Here is an 18,182-nt window from a genome sequence, read left to right as displayed (position 1 = left end):
TCAGTTCTCCTGGAGAAAACAGCTGCTTTGGGGGGGGGCACTGGCCCTTCTACCACAACCCCCATGCAAGAGTGGTCTACACAGGTTGCCACTGTACCCACCTTCTGATCAAAGCTCACATCTTCCAAAGGCCAGGCAGGCTGTGGAGGGGTGGGCTGCCACCATCCCACCACAACATCTTCCAAAGTCCAGGCTGGGAAGGCCACAGGGATAGGTGAGCTGCCACTTTCCTCCCCCCCACCATTTCCCTAAAGGTTGGGCCAGACAGGGAAGGCTGCAGGGGGGATGCCTACTTCCAGGCCCATCTCTCAAAGGCCAGGGCAGGTGGGGAAGGCCACGGGGGATGGGGGGGCTGCCCCCTTCCCATCCACCCACATCCCCCAAGAGCCAGGCTGGATGGAGAAGGCTGCTGGCTCCTCCCAGCCTCTCTCAAGAGAGGGAGGCTGGGGAAAGCAAATAGTACTCCAATGCACAGCCATGGGGAGATGTTGTGAGTCTGGGTCCTGTTAGGGAGGAATCCTCAGACGAAAAGCCTTGTCAGGATCTTCCAGCTTCACCCAATGAGAGCTTAGCTTAGCCAGAAGTTCAACAGGCAGAGAGCTCTGACCAGCAGGAGGGAATGGAACTTGCTGACAAACCAAGGCTTAGATTCCAAAGTTGTTGCAGGAGCTCCTCATTCTTGTGTCCAGCCTTCAGCTGTAGCTCCCTGCCTTGTCACCTGATCCAATTAAACAATGCCAGCTATGTGCTGGAAGAGAGCTCATCACAGAGTGAGGACTGAGAGGCTGCTTACAGCCTATATTAACTTCAGGCTGGGAGCCCTGGGTTGTGGAACTGCTTCTTCTGTTGATGTCCTTGGACTGCCTGAACGAACCCTTGATTCCCTGGACTGAGTTAAGAAATTCATTGTCGTGGCCCCTGTGAAAGGGTCATTTGGCCCCCAAAGGGGACCCAAATCCCAGGTTGAGAACCACTGGTTTAGGAAGCATTCAAGAACACTCTTTTTAGACATCCTTCTTTCTTTATTTTTGCTCTTTGCTTTCCTGAAGGAAGAGAACAAAACTAAACATCCTGGGCCTCCCACCTGAGAAACCAAAAATAAAGATGCTCTTTATGTGCTGTTCTGAGATTATTTTAATTTTATAACTGCTTATATAAATTTATCTTATATGTTTTTATGACTGTGTCGTAAGCCGCCCCAAACCAGCAGTGCCAGGAAGGGGAATATAAATCCCAAAATAAAATTTTAAAAATGTATGATTTTAAGATGCTGCTGTTCTCAGACGGCCGATGAGGGGTTTCCTCTTGCGAAACTCATGGAAGCTTTTTGAAAAAAAATCACTTCTGATTTTGGAGTGTGTTTGCATAAAATGAAAGAGGAAGCAAAGGGCCATTGTTCTTTACAGTGTAAGCACTTTCAGGTGAATCACAGACCAAGAATGCTTAAAAAAAAAAAAACAACCTCCAAATATTGCTTAACTAGATACAGCTGTGAATTTAAATGCCTGTACAACAAACTAGTTTTACAATTTTCGCCCCCAAAGACAGACCACCAAAGAGCATTCAAAAGAATATAACGCCCAGGGCTGACATATAACCTCTCGTGAAAGTCCAAGCATTCTTTCCTCAATATTTAAACATGAATCCACCTTGTGTTTTCCCCCCTCATCCTACCAGAATGGATGTGGGAAAACTGGTTTGAGAAATCCTTCAAATCAAGCCAAGAAGATCCATGAGTGGAACCTTCTGGAGTTTATAAGAATACATGATGTTTTTAAACTTCCTTTTAAACCACTGCATGGGGCATGGGACAGGCCCCTCTTGGAGCCCTGTGTGCAGTTCTGGAGGACATGGAAAAATTGGAGAGGAGAGCCGTGGGGTGGGCGCCTGAGGCGGCGGCGGGGGAGGACTAAGCAGGCCTGGCCACCCACCTCTACCTGCAGCCCTGGCCGCGTGGCCAGCCACGTTAGACGGGCTGCAAGAGGCGGCGCAACGAGCGCGGACCAGTGCCCCCTTCCGCCCGCGTCCCGCTAGGAATGGCAACTTTCGAACTCGGGTCTCATGGGATTGTCTGGTCAGCCCTGGCCACCACGAAAGGGTAAGGGCGCCAGATCCAGGTCGGGAAACTCCTGGGGATTTGGGAAGGGAGCCTCAGGGGAAGTGTGTGTGTGTGTGTACAAAGTGTGTGTGTGTGTGTGTGTGTGTACAAAGCCACAAAATCCACCCTGCAAAGCATCCCCTTTCTCCAGGGCAGCGGATCCCTGTCGACGGGAGACGAGCCGTCCTTGCGGGAGATGCCCAGCCCCCCCCCCCTGGAGGTTGGCATCTCTGCGCCCGGGCACCTGGCCCCGCGCGCCCTAGAAGCGCAACCCGCCCTAGATGGGCAAGAAAAGGGGGGAAGGCGGGCGGGGGGCGTCCCAGGCCGTCCTTTCCCACGGCCATTCCCCGCCCTTTCCCCGGCAGGCCGCCCGGGCTTGGCTCCCTCCCCTCGGCGTCCCGGCAAGGAAGGCGGCCCCGGGGTGGGTGGGTGGGTGGGTGGGTTGGGGGGTGGCTGTGCGCGCCCTCGCCCGTCCCTCCGCCGCCTCTGCCGGGAGGGCGCAGCCAGGCGGCCGACTCTGCCTGACGGCGCTGCCCAGGGCCGAGCGATGCGAGCCGAGCCGGGGCCGGGGCCGGAGCCGGGCTGGTGGGCCGCGGGGGCGGCGCGGCTGCTCCTGCTGGCTCTGGCCGGCTGCCTGCGGGCGGCTCAGCCCTACAACCTGGACGCGCCCAGCGCCCTGGTCTTCCGCGGCCCGGAGGGCACCTTGTTCGGCTACTCGGCGCTGCTGCACAGCCACGGGCCCACCAGATGGTGAGTGGAGGCGGCGGGAGCCGCGGGGTGCCCGGGGATGCCAGCCTCCAGGTGCCACCTGGAGGTCTCTCCTCTTGGAATGAGCCTGTCCTTCCCAGGCTCCCTTCCCAAATCCCCCAGGAGTTTCCCGACCTGGATCTGGCAACCCTGTCCTCTCATCCTCTGCCGGTGGGCAGGGCTGACCCAGCAATCTTAGTGGCCCCTAGTTTTAAAGTTGCAAAGCTGCCATCCTCAGCGGGACAACAAGGGGAGCAAATACTTTCCTTATACAGATCCCTTTCCTGAGGCATGGGAAGTGTACACGGCCTCCCACTTTATGTACTTGTTTGGTGTATATCCACCACCTTTCTCAAAGCGGCTGGTGTCCTTCTCTTCCCATTTCAACCTCACAACGGCCCAGTGAGGTAGGTTAGGCAGAGAGTGCACGCTTGTCCCAAAGCCACTGGATGGGGGTCTGTGTTCTAATCCTGTGGCCTAGAGGCAACCGTTTAAAAGCAAAGGTGGTGATGGTGGCGAGGCAGAAAGGCTCTCTCCCCAGGGGGAATTGAGGCCCCTCATCAAATGCTGAGTCGGTCTCCAGGAGTTTGACTCTCTGGCTGACATTTTATTCCCTCTCCTCTCCTCTCCTCTCCTCTCCCCCCCCCCTGCTTCCCCTCCAGGCTCGTTGTAGGAGCCCCTAAAGCCAACTGGTCTGCAAACAGCTCGGTGGTGAACCCAGGTGCGATTTTCAAATGCCAAATTGGGAGAAATCCCGAGAGGAATTGTGACCTGTTCCAAGTGGGTGAGTGGAATGGGGAGGGGGGGGGGTTGGTCTGCCGCCAAAGACGATGTTCCCTCTCTGGCGAAGCTCTCCGAAAACCCTTGCGCAAGACTGGCTGAACACAGATGGTGACCAAGCACTCCTGTGTGCTCCCTCTGCCCCCTCCGCTTCATCTCTAGCTGTGCTCTCGGTCCTCTCGGTCCTCAGTGAAGCCCCTAAAACGGTAAACTGGATTGTTGGAAGGCCAGGCAAGGGCTTTCTTGTGCCCAAGTGCGTTTTTGATAGCTGCCAGGAGGTCGTACAGAGACGTTTTTGGGCTGGCCGCAGCATCGCTTGCTTTGAAATCTTAATCGAGCGTGGGTGTGATAGGCTGGCTCGTTCCTCGGCGGGAGGACAGTGAACCATTTCCCCCACTACGGCTCCCTTTTTGTTACATCCTTAATTCTTTGTATTTTATTTATAAAGTAATGCGAGGGAGCGGGAAGTTCAATTGGAGTGCGTTCGGATTGCAAATAGCTGCAAAAACAGCAGAGAAGTCTCTTTTTACATCTCTGTAAATCGACGGCAGATAACAGTATCCATAGATAAAACCAATGGTCAGTGTTGCCGGCCAGAATAGACATTATCGGACGGAGATTATGGGAATGAAATTGGCTGGCTGGCTGGCTCGTAGCCACCGTGTGCCTTTCTCTCTCCTCCTAACGTTTTCTCAGAAGAATTTGGCTGTTAGATCTGTGGGTTTGGAGAGAATTCCCCCAGGATATGGGACGTTCATTTCAGCTCTTGATGGAGACCCCGGAATAATCGTACAAGAACCGAAACGGAACCCAAGAAACCTACAACCAACCCCAATTTATATCCAAAAGCCCCACAATAGATCTTCCCGCCAGTGCACGCCATTGGTCCGTTTCACTTTAAACTGATTGGATCTGGCAGGCGAGATCTAGTCGCACATTGGTCCGTTGCATTACAGGGTTAAGGTCCTGCCTCGGACCTTACAGCTCGGTCCTCGGCAGAACTACAAACACGACACTTGCCTTTAAAAGATCTCCCGTTACAATGGCCAACAAAGGCACTCAAATGGTTTTAACTGGAGTTGGCTTTCTGAAGGCAAGATGGGATTCTAAACCTGGATTAAATCATGGTTGAGAATCCCAGTTGGTTGGGGGTGAGTGGCCGGTGGCCGGCAGGCCAGAGCTACCTGCAGTCAAGGTGTATGTTGAGGATCAGCAGAAGGGATTTTAAACCCATACTACTTCTTCGTACTCTGACCCAAAATTTAGGAGCAAGGGAATATGTCACGCCTTTCTTCGTAACTTTTATCTTGCCTCTGAGATGTGGAAACTCAGTTCACCGTTGAAAAGTGAATTGCTGATGACTTAAAATTCTATTCCTGAACTGTATGGCCAGCCTCGTTTCCTGCTGTTGGCTCTGAACACTCATTTCGTTAGTGTAAGGTAAACCTTTTTAAAGTATGATAAATAACATGAGTTGAGTTTCCGAGCAAAGTTCAGTGATCATTACAGTCAGCAAAGATCAGAGGCCATGAGTGAAGTACCACATATCTTAAAAATTATACTGACAGGAGTCTAAATCAAAGGGAGTTTCTCTTAATTTCTTTTGCTTCTGAGAATGGTGGGTTTCAAGGATGAAGTAATGCTGTTTTGATGTCATATCTACCACCATCCCATGTGTCATTATAGAAAATGCGCTTTCAAGAAAAAAAGGTCCTATTGAGTGAAGTGTCCCCTGATCATGGTGTCCTGTTGATAAAAAAGTGTGAATGCTTCAAAGATGAAAGCTGGAACTTCTCTTCTGCCCTTGAAAGCTTTCCAGAGCTGATTCACATGCATGTATTGACTGCAGTGTGATTCTGATGGTGAAGTGGACCTTTGAACGAGGCTACACTTTTTTTTTGAGCTCATCGTGTTTTATTTTAAGTGTGAACAACTGCTAGAACAAAAGACATCAAATACCAATCTGTCAAATTATAACAATCATTGCACAAGTGAGTTTGATCTTTTCAAGACAGTTTTGATTTTAGTATATAAAGGTATACAGAAAGTAGGTGTGGCCACGGTTGGAATACTGTGTCACCACGTCTTGAAAAGGACATTGCAGAGCTGGAAAAAATACAGTGGGGGGCGACCAAGGTGATTTCTTGGAATGCCATCCCTAGGACGAAAGGCTAAAGAGTCTGGTTTAGAAAAGAGATTATTAAGGGGAGATATGAGAGAGGTTTATAAAACTGTGCATGGGGTGGAAAGAATTGAGAAAGAACTCTTTTCTGCTTCTCCCCAAAGATTAGAACTCGACTCAGGGCAGGTTTTGCCATATTGTTAAATAGAAATGACTTTTACCTCCATGATTGTGGTGTCCCTGACAGCATCCCATGCAGCTTATGGCCAGTAGGTTCAGGAGGTCAAAAGGAAATAGTGCTTTACTCAGGGAGCAATTAAAATATGGAATTTACTGCCAGAGAATGTGGTGATGGAATCAGCATCTTTGAAAGAGGATTAGAGATTCGTGGAGGATAAGTCTGTCAATGGCTACTAGCCATGATGAATGAGGGGAACCTCCACTTTCAGAGGAACTAAGCCTCTGAATCCCAGAGCCAGGAGACAACATTAGGGGAAGTCCTCAGCCTCTCTGCCCTGTTGCTGGCCCTCCAGAGGAACTGGTTGGCCATTGCATGAGGCAGGATGCTGGACTTGACATCCTACTGTCTCACCTGCACTGCATTTTTATGTCAGGCCCCAGATGAAATTGGTCGAGTGTTGAGTGAACAGGCCAGGGAGAGGCCATGCATGACATATTCTGCAAGGTTGGTCTGCATCCTGACTCTGTTCTATTCCTCAGCCTTTTATTTAGAGCTTGCCTTTCTCACCGAGGTGGGTTACACAGTCTAAGTCAACTTTTCTCAACTTTTTTACCATTGAGAAACCTCCGAAACATTCCTCAGGCTGAGATAAACCCCAGAAGTGGTGCAGTCATGCAGAATATGGTTGGGAAGCAGAGCTGTGTACAAGCCCACCTCCTTCCCAACCCCTCTGGTCATATCACCTGTTAAATGTTTAACATATTGTTAAGTATATACACCACCACCAACTGCGCCAAACAGATACAGCACAAGGCAACTCTGATCCGGCAACACACTCAGAAAAAGCTGCGCTACAGTTGTGCAGTTAATGGTTATACAGTTCTCAAGTTGCAATGTTATATTAGTAATGTTAAAAGTTCATAATTATAATGCATTCTCTGCACCGTACTGTGAATCCTCATTGTAAGCCGCCCTGAACTGCAAGGGAGGGCGGTATACAAATGTAATAAAAGAAATAAATTAAATTAAAAATTTAAAAATTAACTCCCACCCATTCAGTAAACCCTTCTACGACCCACAAGAAACCTCAGGGTTTCATGGAACCATGGTTGTGAAAGCCAGCCTTATAGAAATGCTTCAGCAATTTCCTTCCTCCCTTCCTAGCAACTTTTTGCACATATAAATGTCGGATCAGGTAACTGCAGGGATGAAACACGAGAAAGAGCTCTTCCAGCGATAACCCGTGAGGCTCCCAAAACAGTCCGTATTCTTTCCCGGTTTCACGTTCCTAATTACCACATTGCCAAACTAGTCACAAACACATTGATTCATGCTCACCTGTGGATAGGAGGCAAGAGTGTGAGAGAGTCATTTCCGCCTGACAGGTGAGAGCTCCCTTGGGGATCCAAGGATCTGAGCACAAGATGTGAGGGAATGCACCGATGCACGGTCACACTTGCCTTCCTTTCGTGGGCAGCGGTATCAATGGAAGGAATATTAATGTTTGTTTTATTATTTATTTGCAAATGTGGGGGGAGCATGGAATCAGGGCTCTGTTGGCTGGCTGGCAAGACCTCTGTCCTATACTGGACATCCTGTTGGTCACAGAATTTGGATGCCGAAGCTGCTCTTCCTAACCAGGGCCTGAAGTGGCCTTCAAGATCATTCTCTCCTTTCTGTTTTATCGCCACTGCAGCCTCTTATGAGGCTGAGAGAGACTGACCAGCCCAAGGTCACCCAGCAAGCTTCCATCGCAGAGTGGGGATTCGAACCTCACAGATCCTAGTCTGACACTAACTACTATGCCGAGCTTGGATCTGTATCTCTTCAAACGGAAATGAGTTTGTTTAAACCACTCAGGCGCTAGCTCAGCCTTTCTCAACTTTTTGACCATTGAGAAAGCCCTGAAACATGCTTCAGGCTTCGAGAAACCACAAGAGTGGTGCCATTGTGCTAAATATGGTTGGGAAGCATCGATGTGTACACGCCCACCTGGGACCCCTCCCCTTCCTACCCTCTCCAGGCCTATCATTGGCCATTTTGGGGGGAGGGATGGGTTGGCATGGCCATATATGGTCATATCACTTGATAAACGTTTAACAAATTTAAAAAATACATATTTAAAAAATTAACTCCCATTCACTCAGGAAACCCTTCCAGGGCTGTCAAGAAACCCCAGGGTTTTATGAAACCCTGGTTGAGAAAGCCTACAGTAGTGGTTAGGAAAAGCTTTGTGCACAGTTCCTTAATTTATCCACAAATATATGATTTCCTTTAGACCAGGGGTAGTCAACCTGTGGTCCTCCAGATGTTCATGGACTGCAATTCCCATGAGCCGCTGCCAGCAAACACTGGCAGGGGCTCATGGGAATTGCAGTCCATGAACATCTGGAGGACCACAGGTTGAATACCCCTGCTTTAGACAAAAAGGGAACCCATTCACACTCCAGGGCTTCTACCCAAATGCTGCCTAAAGGTAAAGGTATCCCCTGTGCAAGCACCGAGTCATGTCTGACCCTTGGGGTGACGCCCTCTAGCGTTTTCATGGCAGACTCAATACGGGGTGGTTTGCCAGTGCCTTCCCCAGCCTAGCCTTGAATGCAGCCTAGCCTTGAAGTTAAAAAACGGTCAGTTTTAAAGGGAGGGAGGGAACGTGATCCAAATGGATTTACAAGGGATCATGTCAGCGCTGTGATATCATCACAGCCCGAAGTGCGAATCTTATCTCTGCGATGACTAATTCTCTCAGTTGTTTCCCTGTGTGTGAATCTATAGTCGCTTTTGCGAGCAACACAATTAAATCCACTGACTGCTCAGAATCTGAGTTTTCTAAGGGGTGCAACTGGGATATTTTAAGATAGCGATCCCCAACCTGTGGGCCGCAGACCACATGTGGTCCTTTGACTAATTGGAGGTGGGCCCCGAAGGACGCCTTCTCACCCTCCCACTGGCCCTTTACTTCATCCCCCCCCCCCCGGCCCTTTACAACACACTTCGGGTGTCATTGTCTCCCATCACTCCCAGATGGGACTATCTCGTTGCAGAGAAACAAGCTCAGGGTTCCCATTGATTTGTCATTGTCATGAGTTAAGATTTCCATGAAAATAAAATGTTCCTTATGTTCATTGTTGTGGCGTGTCTGTATCTTATTTTGAAGGGCTGTTTAAACATTACCATAGCGATCAGAGAGCGTTAAGGCAGTGGTTAAGAGTAGAGGAGTAAACTACCCCCCCCACCGGGCCTCAGTAAAAGGCGTTGAGTGGTCCCCGGTGATAAAAAGGTTGGGGACCACTGTTTTAAGAGATTGCTCAAGGGATAAGGTACCTTGTCGGTAGTCTAAGTTCGCGTCAGGGTCAGATGCACTTGGCAGAAAATTTATTGGTTTAAAGCATGTGAACGGATGACATCGTCATCATCATCATCATCATCATGCTGCCTTGCCACCCAACTTAGGGTCCTCAAGGTGAGGAACAATCAAAACAAACTTTGAAATATAAACAAATATGTGTAAAACATGTGAGCATATGAAAACAAGAAGGAGGGACATGCAAAGTTAGTGAGAGAGTGCCAAACAAAACAGAAAACGCTGTTGTGTTACTTGGGACACTGGAAAATAGTTTCCTAGCCAGAACTCCTAGGAAAAGGCCTTCATGACCTCTTCGTGGCTGTTCAAGTGGCATTAGTCAGGAGAGACAGACATGTGGTCTCTTCCAACAGGACTGCTCCCACAAACTTTATAGAATAGAACAGAATTTTTATTTTCAAAGGAATATTGTTTGGGAAGAGGTGGGAACTGAGACAGACTGTGAATGGAATGACCCAGGAGGCGGAAAAGGGTTAGGTTGAATCCAGCTGTTTTTTTCACTCAGTCTCTCCGAACACTTTAATCCACTCTCCTGTCACTTACGCCTTGTATCCATGAATGCCCTTGTTGTTAGGAGCGAAGTCATGTCCGACCCATCGCGGCCCCATGGACAATGATCCTTCAGGCCTTCCTGTCCTCTACCATTCCCCAGAGTCCATTTAAGTTTGCACCTACTGCTTCAGTGACTCCATCCAGCCACCTCATTCTCTGTCGTCCCCTTCTTCTTTTGCTCTCGATCGCTCCCAGCATTAGGCTCTTCTCCAGGGAGTCCTTCCTTCTCATGAGGTGGCCAAAGTTTCATCTTCAGGATCTGGTCTTCTAAGGAGCAGTCAGGGCTGATCTCCTCTAGGACTGACCGGTTTGTTCGGCTTGCAGCCCAAGGGACTTGCAAGAGTCTTCTCCAGAACCAAAAGCCTCAATTCTTTGACGCTCGGCCTTCCTTGTGGTCCAACTTTCGCAGCCATACATTGCAACTGGGAATACCATAGCCTTGACTAGATGCACTTTTGTTGGCAGGGTGATGACTCTGCTTTTTAGGATGCAGTCTAGATTTGCCATAGCTTTCCTCCCTAGGAGCAATCGTCTTTTAATTTCTTTGCTGCAGTCCCCATCTGCAGTGATCTTGGAGCCCAGGAAAATAAAATCTGTCACTACCTCCATTTCTTCCCCATCTATTTGCCAGTAATTGAGAGGGCCGGATGCCATGATGCCCTACGATTCCCCATTAAGCCAGCTTGGTGCAGTGGTTAGGAGTGTGGACTTCTAATCTGGCGAGTTGGGTTTGATTCCCCGCTCCTCCTCCACATGCAGCCCGCTGGGTGACCTTGGGCTCGCCACAGCACTGATAAAGCTGTTCTGACCAAGCAGTGACATCAGCGCTCTCTCAGCCTCACCCACCTCACAGGGTGTCTGTTGTGGGGAGAAGAAAGGGAGAGCAAATGTAAGCCACTTTGAAACTCCTGAAGAAGAAAAGCGGCATATAAGAACCAACTTTTCTTCTTCTTCTTCTTCTTCTTCTTCTTCTTCTTCTTCTTCTTCTTCTTCTTCTTCTTCTTCTTCTTCTTCTTCTTCTTCTTCTTCTTCTTCTAGGTGGCATTTCCTTTTCACCAACAGAATAGCTGATAGGCTCAATCCCACTCTGTGACATGACATGGCCTTTTTGGTTGTAGCACCAAAGCTCTGAAACTCTCTCCCCAGGAAGAATCATCTGTCTCCTTCTGTTGTCCTCTTTCATCAGTAGGTGAAGATTTTATTTTTTTGTTTTGTTTAGCATTTCCTCAGAGAGCCCACTTCTCACCTTCTGGGATCTGACCTCGTGCTGCCATATTGCTCAGGATTACGATCCTGCCTCGGACCTCAAGCTACATCCTCAGCAGGTCTACAGACTAAACACTTTTCCTATTATTATTTTATCTCGTGCCATTGTGAATAGGTTTTCATTGATTCAGTTATCAGCTTTTTGTATTTTTTTCTTTTATTTAATCTTTTTTTGGGGGGGGGAGTGGTTAGAACTTTTATGATGTAAACCGCCGTGAGGCTATGGCGAGCGGCGGTATAGAAATCTAATAATAAATAATAATTAATAATCACGCACAGCCCTGTTTTTGCCCTAAGGAGAAAATCAGTTGATGTCATTTCTTCATACTAGTGACAGTCATAAGAATAAATCACCTAGCAAAACCTTTCTCAGATGTGGTTGAATAACTGCAGGTGCTAGAAAACAATTAAGGTGGGGCTCACAACATGCTGTTTTTCAAATCACATGAAAGTGGTGGTGTATGTTTATGGTGGAAGTTAACCTCATACCCTGGTCTCGTTCGCTTTGTGAGGAAGTGGTGTGGTCTGTGGGGCCACAAGATGCTACTCACAGCCTCTCTGTACACTTCTCTGAAAATGTTACCTTGTGTTTGCTGGCAGTTTCATAGATACTTTGGAAAATCGTTTTCGGTGTGGCCACAACGAGCCTATCCAAAACAAGTATTTAAAAGACTGCCATGTAGAGCAGTGGTCCCCAACCCCCGGTCTGGGGACCGGGACTGGTCCGTGGATCAGTTGGTACCGGTCCGTGGCTCCTCCTCGTCCTCCTCCCCAGCTGCTGCCTCAGGGGCTGCCCTGCCACTCTGCTGCTGGCTCACCTTTGGTGCTCTCCAGCAGCCGTCATGGCTGAGGCTCCCCCTCGCCGTGGCAATGCATGGCACTGCGCAGGTGCTGCTGGCAGCGCTCCCAAGGGGGCGGCGGGAAAGCAAGTGGATCAGGGGTTCAGGCGGCAGCGACATCCCTTGGCAAAAGACTACCCTCCCCCAGGCTTCAGTAAAATTGTCAAGCATTGACCAGTCCCCAGTGATAAAAAGGTTGGGGACCACTGATATAGAGAATGGAGCAGAGTTGTTCTCTCTTGCCCCGGAGGTAAAGAAGTTGAAAAAAGGCTGGTATAGATGGAACACTGGCGGAGTGATGTTCTAGATTCTTGGTGTTTGATGGACAACAGTGGGAGGGCCCTTGGAGTTCTGGCCCTGCAAGCGGACCAGTTGATGGCACCTGGGTTTTGGCTACTGTAAGACATAAAAGGTTGGACTGGATGGGCCATTGACCTGATCCAGAATGACTTCTATTGTGTTCTTATGACCTCGCAGCAAGGATTCCTTTTCCTTTCTTATTTTGAAAGACACAAGATCCTTAATTGCCAAGACAAGAATGTCTTCTGCAGTGACCCCATCCTTATGGGATTGGGCTGCCAGCTGTAGTCAAAGGATAAAAAACTTGGGAGGGGCAGCATGCAGGATGATTTAAACCATCCCTGACAAATAATCATCTAACCTCTGCTGAAACATCTCGAAGGAGGACTGCCTTTTCTCTCATCTAGTTTGGGTGACAGCCTGTATTGTTTTAGGGCAGCCTTTCTCAGCTTTTTCACCATTAAAAAACCCCTGAAACATTCTTCAGGCTTTGAGAAATCCCAGAAGTGGTGCAATCGTGCAGAATATGGTTGGGAAGCAGAGCTGTGTACATGCCCACCCGGGGTCCCTCCTCTTCCCCCCCGAGACCCATCATTGGCTATTTTGGGAGGGGGGGGCAGGTCATTGGCTATTTTGGGAGAGAGGGAGGGCGGATATATGGTCATATCACCAGATATTTTAAAATATATTAAAAGTTAATTAATTCCCACCCATTTGGGAAGCCCTCCCAGGGCCATCAAGAAACCCCAGGATTTCACAAACCCTTGGTTTAGAAAGTCTGGTGGTACGGTTTTTAAATCCCAACATGACTGTAACTGTATTATATGTTTTAACGTGTCAGGTTTCTGGTTAGGCTTAAAGTTTTTGTTTTATTGTAAGTTGCTTTGAGCAACTCGGAGAAACCATTTAGAAATGTCACAAATGTAACATTTGAAGGTGCTGTTTGTTACCTTTTGAAGCCCTCGATGGTCCTCTGAAGCAGGAGTAGTCAACCTGTGGTCCTCCAGATGTTCATGGACTACAATTCCCATGAGCCCCTGCCAGTAAATGCTGGCAGGGGCTCATGGGAACTGTAGTCCATGAACATCTGGAGGACCACAGGTTGACTACCTCTGCTCTGAAGGACTGTTCCTCTGAAGCAAAAATCTCCTTCTCACCTGGTCCTCCTGCAGGGAGCTCTTTTCTTTTTTGGCTCATTTCAGAGCATTGTGGCCACGGGGACAATATTATGCTATGCAAAGAGGTGTGAGGAAGTGCTTTTACTTCCTGTTTTGAGGGGACTGAAAAAGTCTCTTTTATCAGGGGTTGATGGAAAGTTTGGGCAGGAAGGTCTGGAGTAGGCTTCTTTTTTTTAAAAAAAAGTGTTGATCTTATTGATAATCTACCTCAATTTTTTCTCTGTCACCTTGTCAGCCACCTCAGGTCCCTGGAAAGAAAGATGGGGTACTAATATTTTTAATTTAATGATAGTAAATATTCTGCTGAAAAGACATGCATAATCATTTCGTCCTGTCAACGACTCAGCCCCTGCAGTGGTTTTTCTAGTTTGGGGTGATGTCGTGATTCCAGGCTTCCGTGCAATTTAAAGTCCCTGATTTGGTCTGTCGTGACTTGCTTTTCAGTAAACAGGTCTACGTAGAAGGCAGGTAAGAGTGGAAAGAAATTGGAAACTTAGGACAGCCTTTCTCATCTAGTTTTACCACTGAGAAACCCCTGAAGAGGTGCAATCGTGCAGAATATGGTTGGGAAGCATAGCTGCGTACACACCCACCTGGGGCCCCTCCCCTTCCCACCCCCTCCAGGCCCACTATTGGCCATTTTGGAAGGGGGGGGGAAATGGTTCAACATGACCATATATGGTCATATCACCCAATAAATGTTTTATGCAGGGGTAGTCAAACTGTGGCCCTGCAGATGTCCATGGACTACAATTCCCATGAGCCCCTGCCAGCATTTCCATGGACATCTGGAGGGCCGCAGTTTGACTACCCCTGGTTTAATGTATAAATAAAGATTAACTCCCACCCACTTGGGAAACCCTTCCAGAGCCATCAAGAAGCCTCAGCGTCTACTGAAACCTTGGTTGAGAAAGGTTGGCTTAGGATTTCATCAGTGGGCATTTAGACTATACCACTGAGCTCACAACTGTCATGCAAATGAAACTTGCACGATTTCAGTCTGTGCTGAAATTCTGCTTTGCTCCCCCCTTTCTCAATAATTGGGATACTCAGAGCTGTTCTTTCAGAGTGACGTCAGAAATTCCCGGGAGAGGGTTTTCCTGAAAATTTGTGTGGCAGGGACTTCTTGGAATGATCATGGGTTCAACTATGTTTGAAAGGGCCCCATTTTAGATTTGGGGACGGAAAGAATGTTCCACCACTGAATACACGGCACCTGTATGTAAACCAGAGATATTGAGACTTGTCAAAGGTGATCACATGTGATCTGAAACACAGGGGGATTTCCCAGACTCTACCAAAAATGGCCCTGTGATTTATCTGCACGGCTTTGTTGTTGACAGCGCATTGAGAAGGCATGTACAGTCTTTGCAATGGTAGCACTGAGGCCAACTGGAGTTGGGTTCGGCACAGGAAAAGAAAGAATATAGAAGATATAGAATGACAGACTGACATCGAAAGTGCTTCTACCTGAGTCGACTGAAGATGGCGCCATAAAAAGCTGGACTTCTGTTCAGCTCTTCAGCCATGCCGAGGGTCAGGAGCTTCTGCACCTGGCTGACCTGAGCAGATACGCAAATCTGCTCGCCGGTCGCCCCAGGAACCGGGAACGGCATCCTGAGGTTCCTACAGATCCATGGGGAGGTAGGGGGACCGAACTCCCCGGATTAATAGCGGCCTGTGCTCAAGGTCACGATGGCGTCCTTATTGCAAACAACTTTACAAGCTTGAAACGACCAGCTGACCTTACATTCTTCCCAGACCATCTTTTACCAGATTGACAGAAGTGCTGACAGAAGCTGGAGTCTGCAACAGTAAGAATTGAAAGCTTTCTGGCTCTTCCCTTTCTTTTTCCACAAGCTCTTCCCCGCGAGACCGCACGAGACTTTCTGTTTTTAATTTGTGACTGCCTGGAACTATGGAGAAATTAACTAAGGCACAGCTTTTCCATTTGTTATGCGAAGGGAACTCAAAGATACTGAAAGCAGTCAATAAGATGGAAAAGGAAGTCCGTGGGATTAAGGGGGAGCTTTTGGACGGAGCCGACGGCCCGGAGAGAACAGCTGATACAGCTTTGCCAATAATAAATCAAACGAAAACTCAATGTTTGGAAGTTAATCAACAGGAGAGGGAGAGAGCCAGAGATGTAAAAACCCAAAGTACCTTTGAAGAACCTGGAAAAACAGATTCAAGGAAGGAAAGCACCGAAAACCTGGAAGTCTATTCAGAGCAGGAAATGATTTGGATCAGCAAAATAAAAAGAGTCTATTCAAAAGCGACAGCAACCAGGAAGCTATCAGGAGATATTCCTGTGCGACCAGAGGAAGAGATCCAGATTGATAAAGTATTCAGAACCTACTCAAAGGCGACTGCAAGCAAGAATCAAGTAAGAGATTTCTCTGGCCCTGACAGAAGGACAATCAGAAACACTCTACTATGGAAAAAAACACAATTTCATTTTCTACGACCACCTGAAGGATGAGTTGAACAATGGAGTATTCTCCTGGCTTCCTGTGGGAAAGACAGCAGTAGTAAATTTTAGGACAGGACCAATATATGAAGGGAACTGACTTTATATCATCTAAGACAATAATAGAATATATCCTTATAATAGATTATACTCTCATATGTATCAACAACTATTTTGTTAAGAAAGATGGTAATAACTCCTAGATCAGGATTAATATGCGATGGGAATTGAATATGTATGTCAATATGTATGCTAAAAGAGGATGACAAACCATACTTCATAGGCATTAACAAGACGGCAGTAGTAACTCTTGGGTCAGGGCCAATTTATGAAGGGGACTGACCTAATATCATTTAAGAACTAACAGAATGTATTCTTATAACAGATCATACTCTCATATGTATTAACAATCATTTGGCTAAGAAAAATGGTAAAAACTTCTAGATTAGGAATAATATGTGATGGGAACTGAATATGTATGTTAAAAGAGATGGCAAACCATATCAGCTGGTCGCTTTCTCTTCTCAATTTCTCTGTAAATGCTCTATATAATAATAAATAACAAAATTATATATATATATATATATATATATATATATATATATATATATATATATATATATATATATATATATATATATATATATATATATATATATATATATATATATATATATATATATATATATATATATATATATATATATATATATATATATATATATATATATATATATATATATATATATATATATATATATATATATATATATATATATATATATATATATATATATATATATATATATATATATATATATATATAAAAAAGAAAGTGCTTCTACCTTTTACAGAGCCAGCTTGGTCTAGTGGTTAGGAGAGTGGACTTCTAATCTGGCGAACAGGGTTTGATTCTGCACTCTCCCACATGCAGCCAGCTGGGTGACCTTGGGCTCATCACAGAGCTGTTCTGACCCAGCAGTGATATCAGGGCTCTCTCAGCCTCACCAGCCTCACAGGGGGTCTGTTGTAGGGAGAGGAAAGGGAAGGCGAATGTAAGCCGCTTTGAGACCCCTTCTGGTAGAGAAAAGTAGCATATAAGAACCAACTAAGGACTAAGATGTACAAATTCTGATAAATATTCAGACAGCAAAGGAAAGAGGGGTGGTCATGTTTATTTGTTTATTATATATTTATTATATTTATATACCACCCTCCCCGAAGGCTCAGGGTGGTTTACATCAAACAGGAACAATACAAATAACCCAGTTTATAATAATAATATTATGAACAATAGAACATTGGGGATAACAATAAGTCAATGCTTACTGGTGGCCCAGTGGGGTGGGCGAATCTGCGGTGATGGTTATAGGAGGGAGGCTTGGGGGGCCGATTATAAGTGGTGGTTCTTGTCGACTTCAACCAAATGCCTGGTGGAGGAGCCCCCCTCCCAAATTGGCCTGTGATGGGCCTGGAGGAGGTAGGATGGGGAGGGGCCCTGGGTGGGCATGTACACAGCGATGCTTCCCAACCATCTTCTGCACCATCTCGCCACTTCTGGGCTTTCTTGAAACCTGAAGAATGCTTCAGGCCTTTCTCAACAGTAAAAAAGTTGAGAAAGGCTGAGCTAGACTATACCATGTATTATGTAGGCATATTTTTAATTAACAGACAAAGCTGGTCCAGTCCCTTTGGGAGCCTATTATTTCAACTGATTAGTCTTCTCTTTTGCTCCCATCTTCTTTTGTCGGTATTCCCCTCCTCCCAACTTATGCTGGCAGAGGCTCGATTGCAGATCATTTACTCCGGTACTACTGTAACATCTGGGCTATGCTGTTGCAACTTCACTACAATTGTATATTTTTCAGTCATGGCACCGCAACTTGCAGATGGGGTTGCAGGTTTAGAATGGCTCGTGCGTTCTCAAAGAGTGCATTTTCAATTTCCCCTTGGTTCTAGGTCATCCAAGTGGGGAATGGTGTGGAAAGAACTGTGTGGAAGAACGAGACAACCAGTGGCTTGGAGTCAGTTTGTCAAGGCAGCCGAGAGAAAACGGATCTATTGTCGTAAGCATCACCTTTGAACGTTGTGAGGCCAACTGGGTGGCTTTCTTGCTTTTTTTAATACCTCCTCTTGTTTTTGTGTAGGTTTGTGGCCATCGATGGAAAAATATCCACCATATGAGAACTGGCGACAAACTTCCTAACGGCATTTGCTATGAGATACCTTCTGATTTTCGGACATTGTTGAGTCGAAGAATATGTCCTTGTTATCAGGGTAAGCAA

General features: G+C 46.9%; 1 protein-coding gene across 3 annotated transcripts in view; it reads left to right on the top strand.

Moving 5' to 3' along the window:
• The first annotated feature begins 1,883 nt into the window (after positions 1-1,883).
• The window catches only part of ITGA4 (integrin subunit alpha 4), an 86,155-nt gene continuing 69,856 nt past the window's right edge, over positions 1,884-18,182 (top strand). Inside the window, exons 1-4 of one of the 3 annotated variants that reach the window (XM_077319545.1) lie at positions 1,884-2,098; positions 3,508-3,629; positions 17,857-17,963; positions 18,045-18,174. In XM_077319545.1, coding sequence (XP_077175660.1) covers positions 2,037-2,098; positions 3,508-3,629; positions 17,857-17,963; positions 18,045-18,174 — 421 coding nt within the window. In that variant the 5' untranslated portion in view covers positions 1,884-2,036. Of the gene's footprint in view, positions 2,099-2,550; positions 2,849-3,507; positions 3,630-17,856; positions 17,964-18,044; positions 18,175-18,182 lie in introns of those variants that run through there. The other 2 variants (XM_077319544.1, XM_077319543.1) reach the window with 2 other exon arrangements.

Source organism: Paroedura picta, chromosome 2 (genome assembly GCF_049243985.1).
Source record: "Paroedura picta isolate Pp20150507F chromosome 2, Ppicta_v3.0, whole genome shotgun sequence".
Lineage (NCBI taxonomy): Eukaryota > Metazoa > Chordata > Lepidosauria > Squamata > Gekkonidae > Paroedura > Paroedura picta.
The sequence above is the reverse complement of the archived record's forward strand: the minus strand, read 5'-3'. Positions and strand labels throughout refer to the sequence as shown.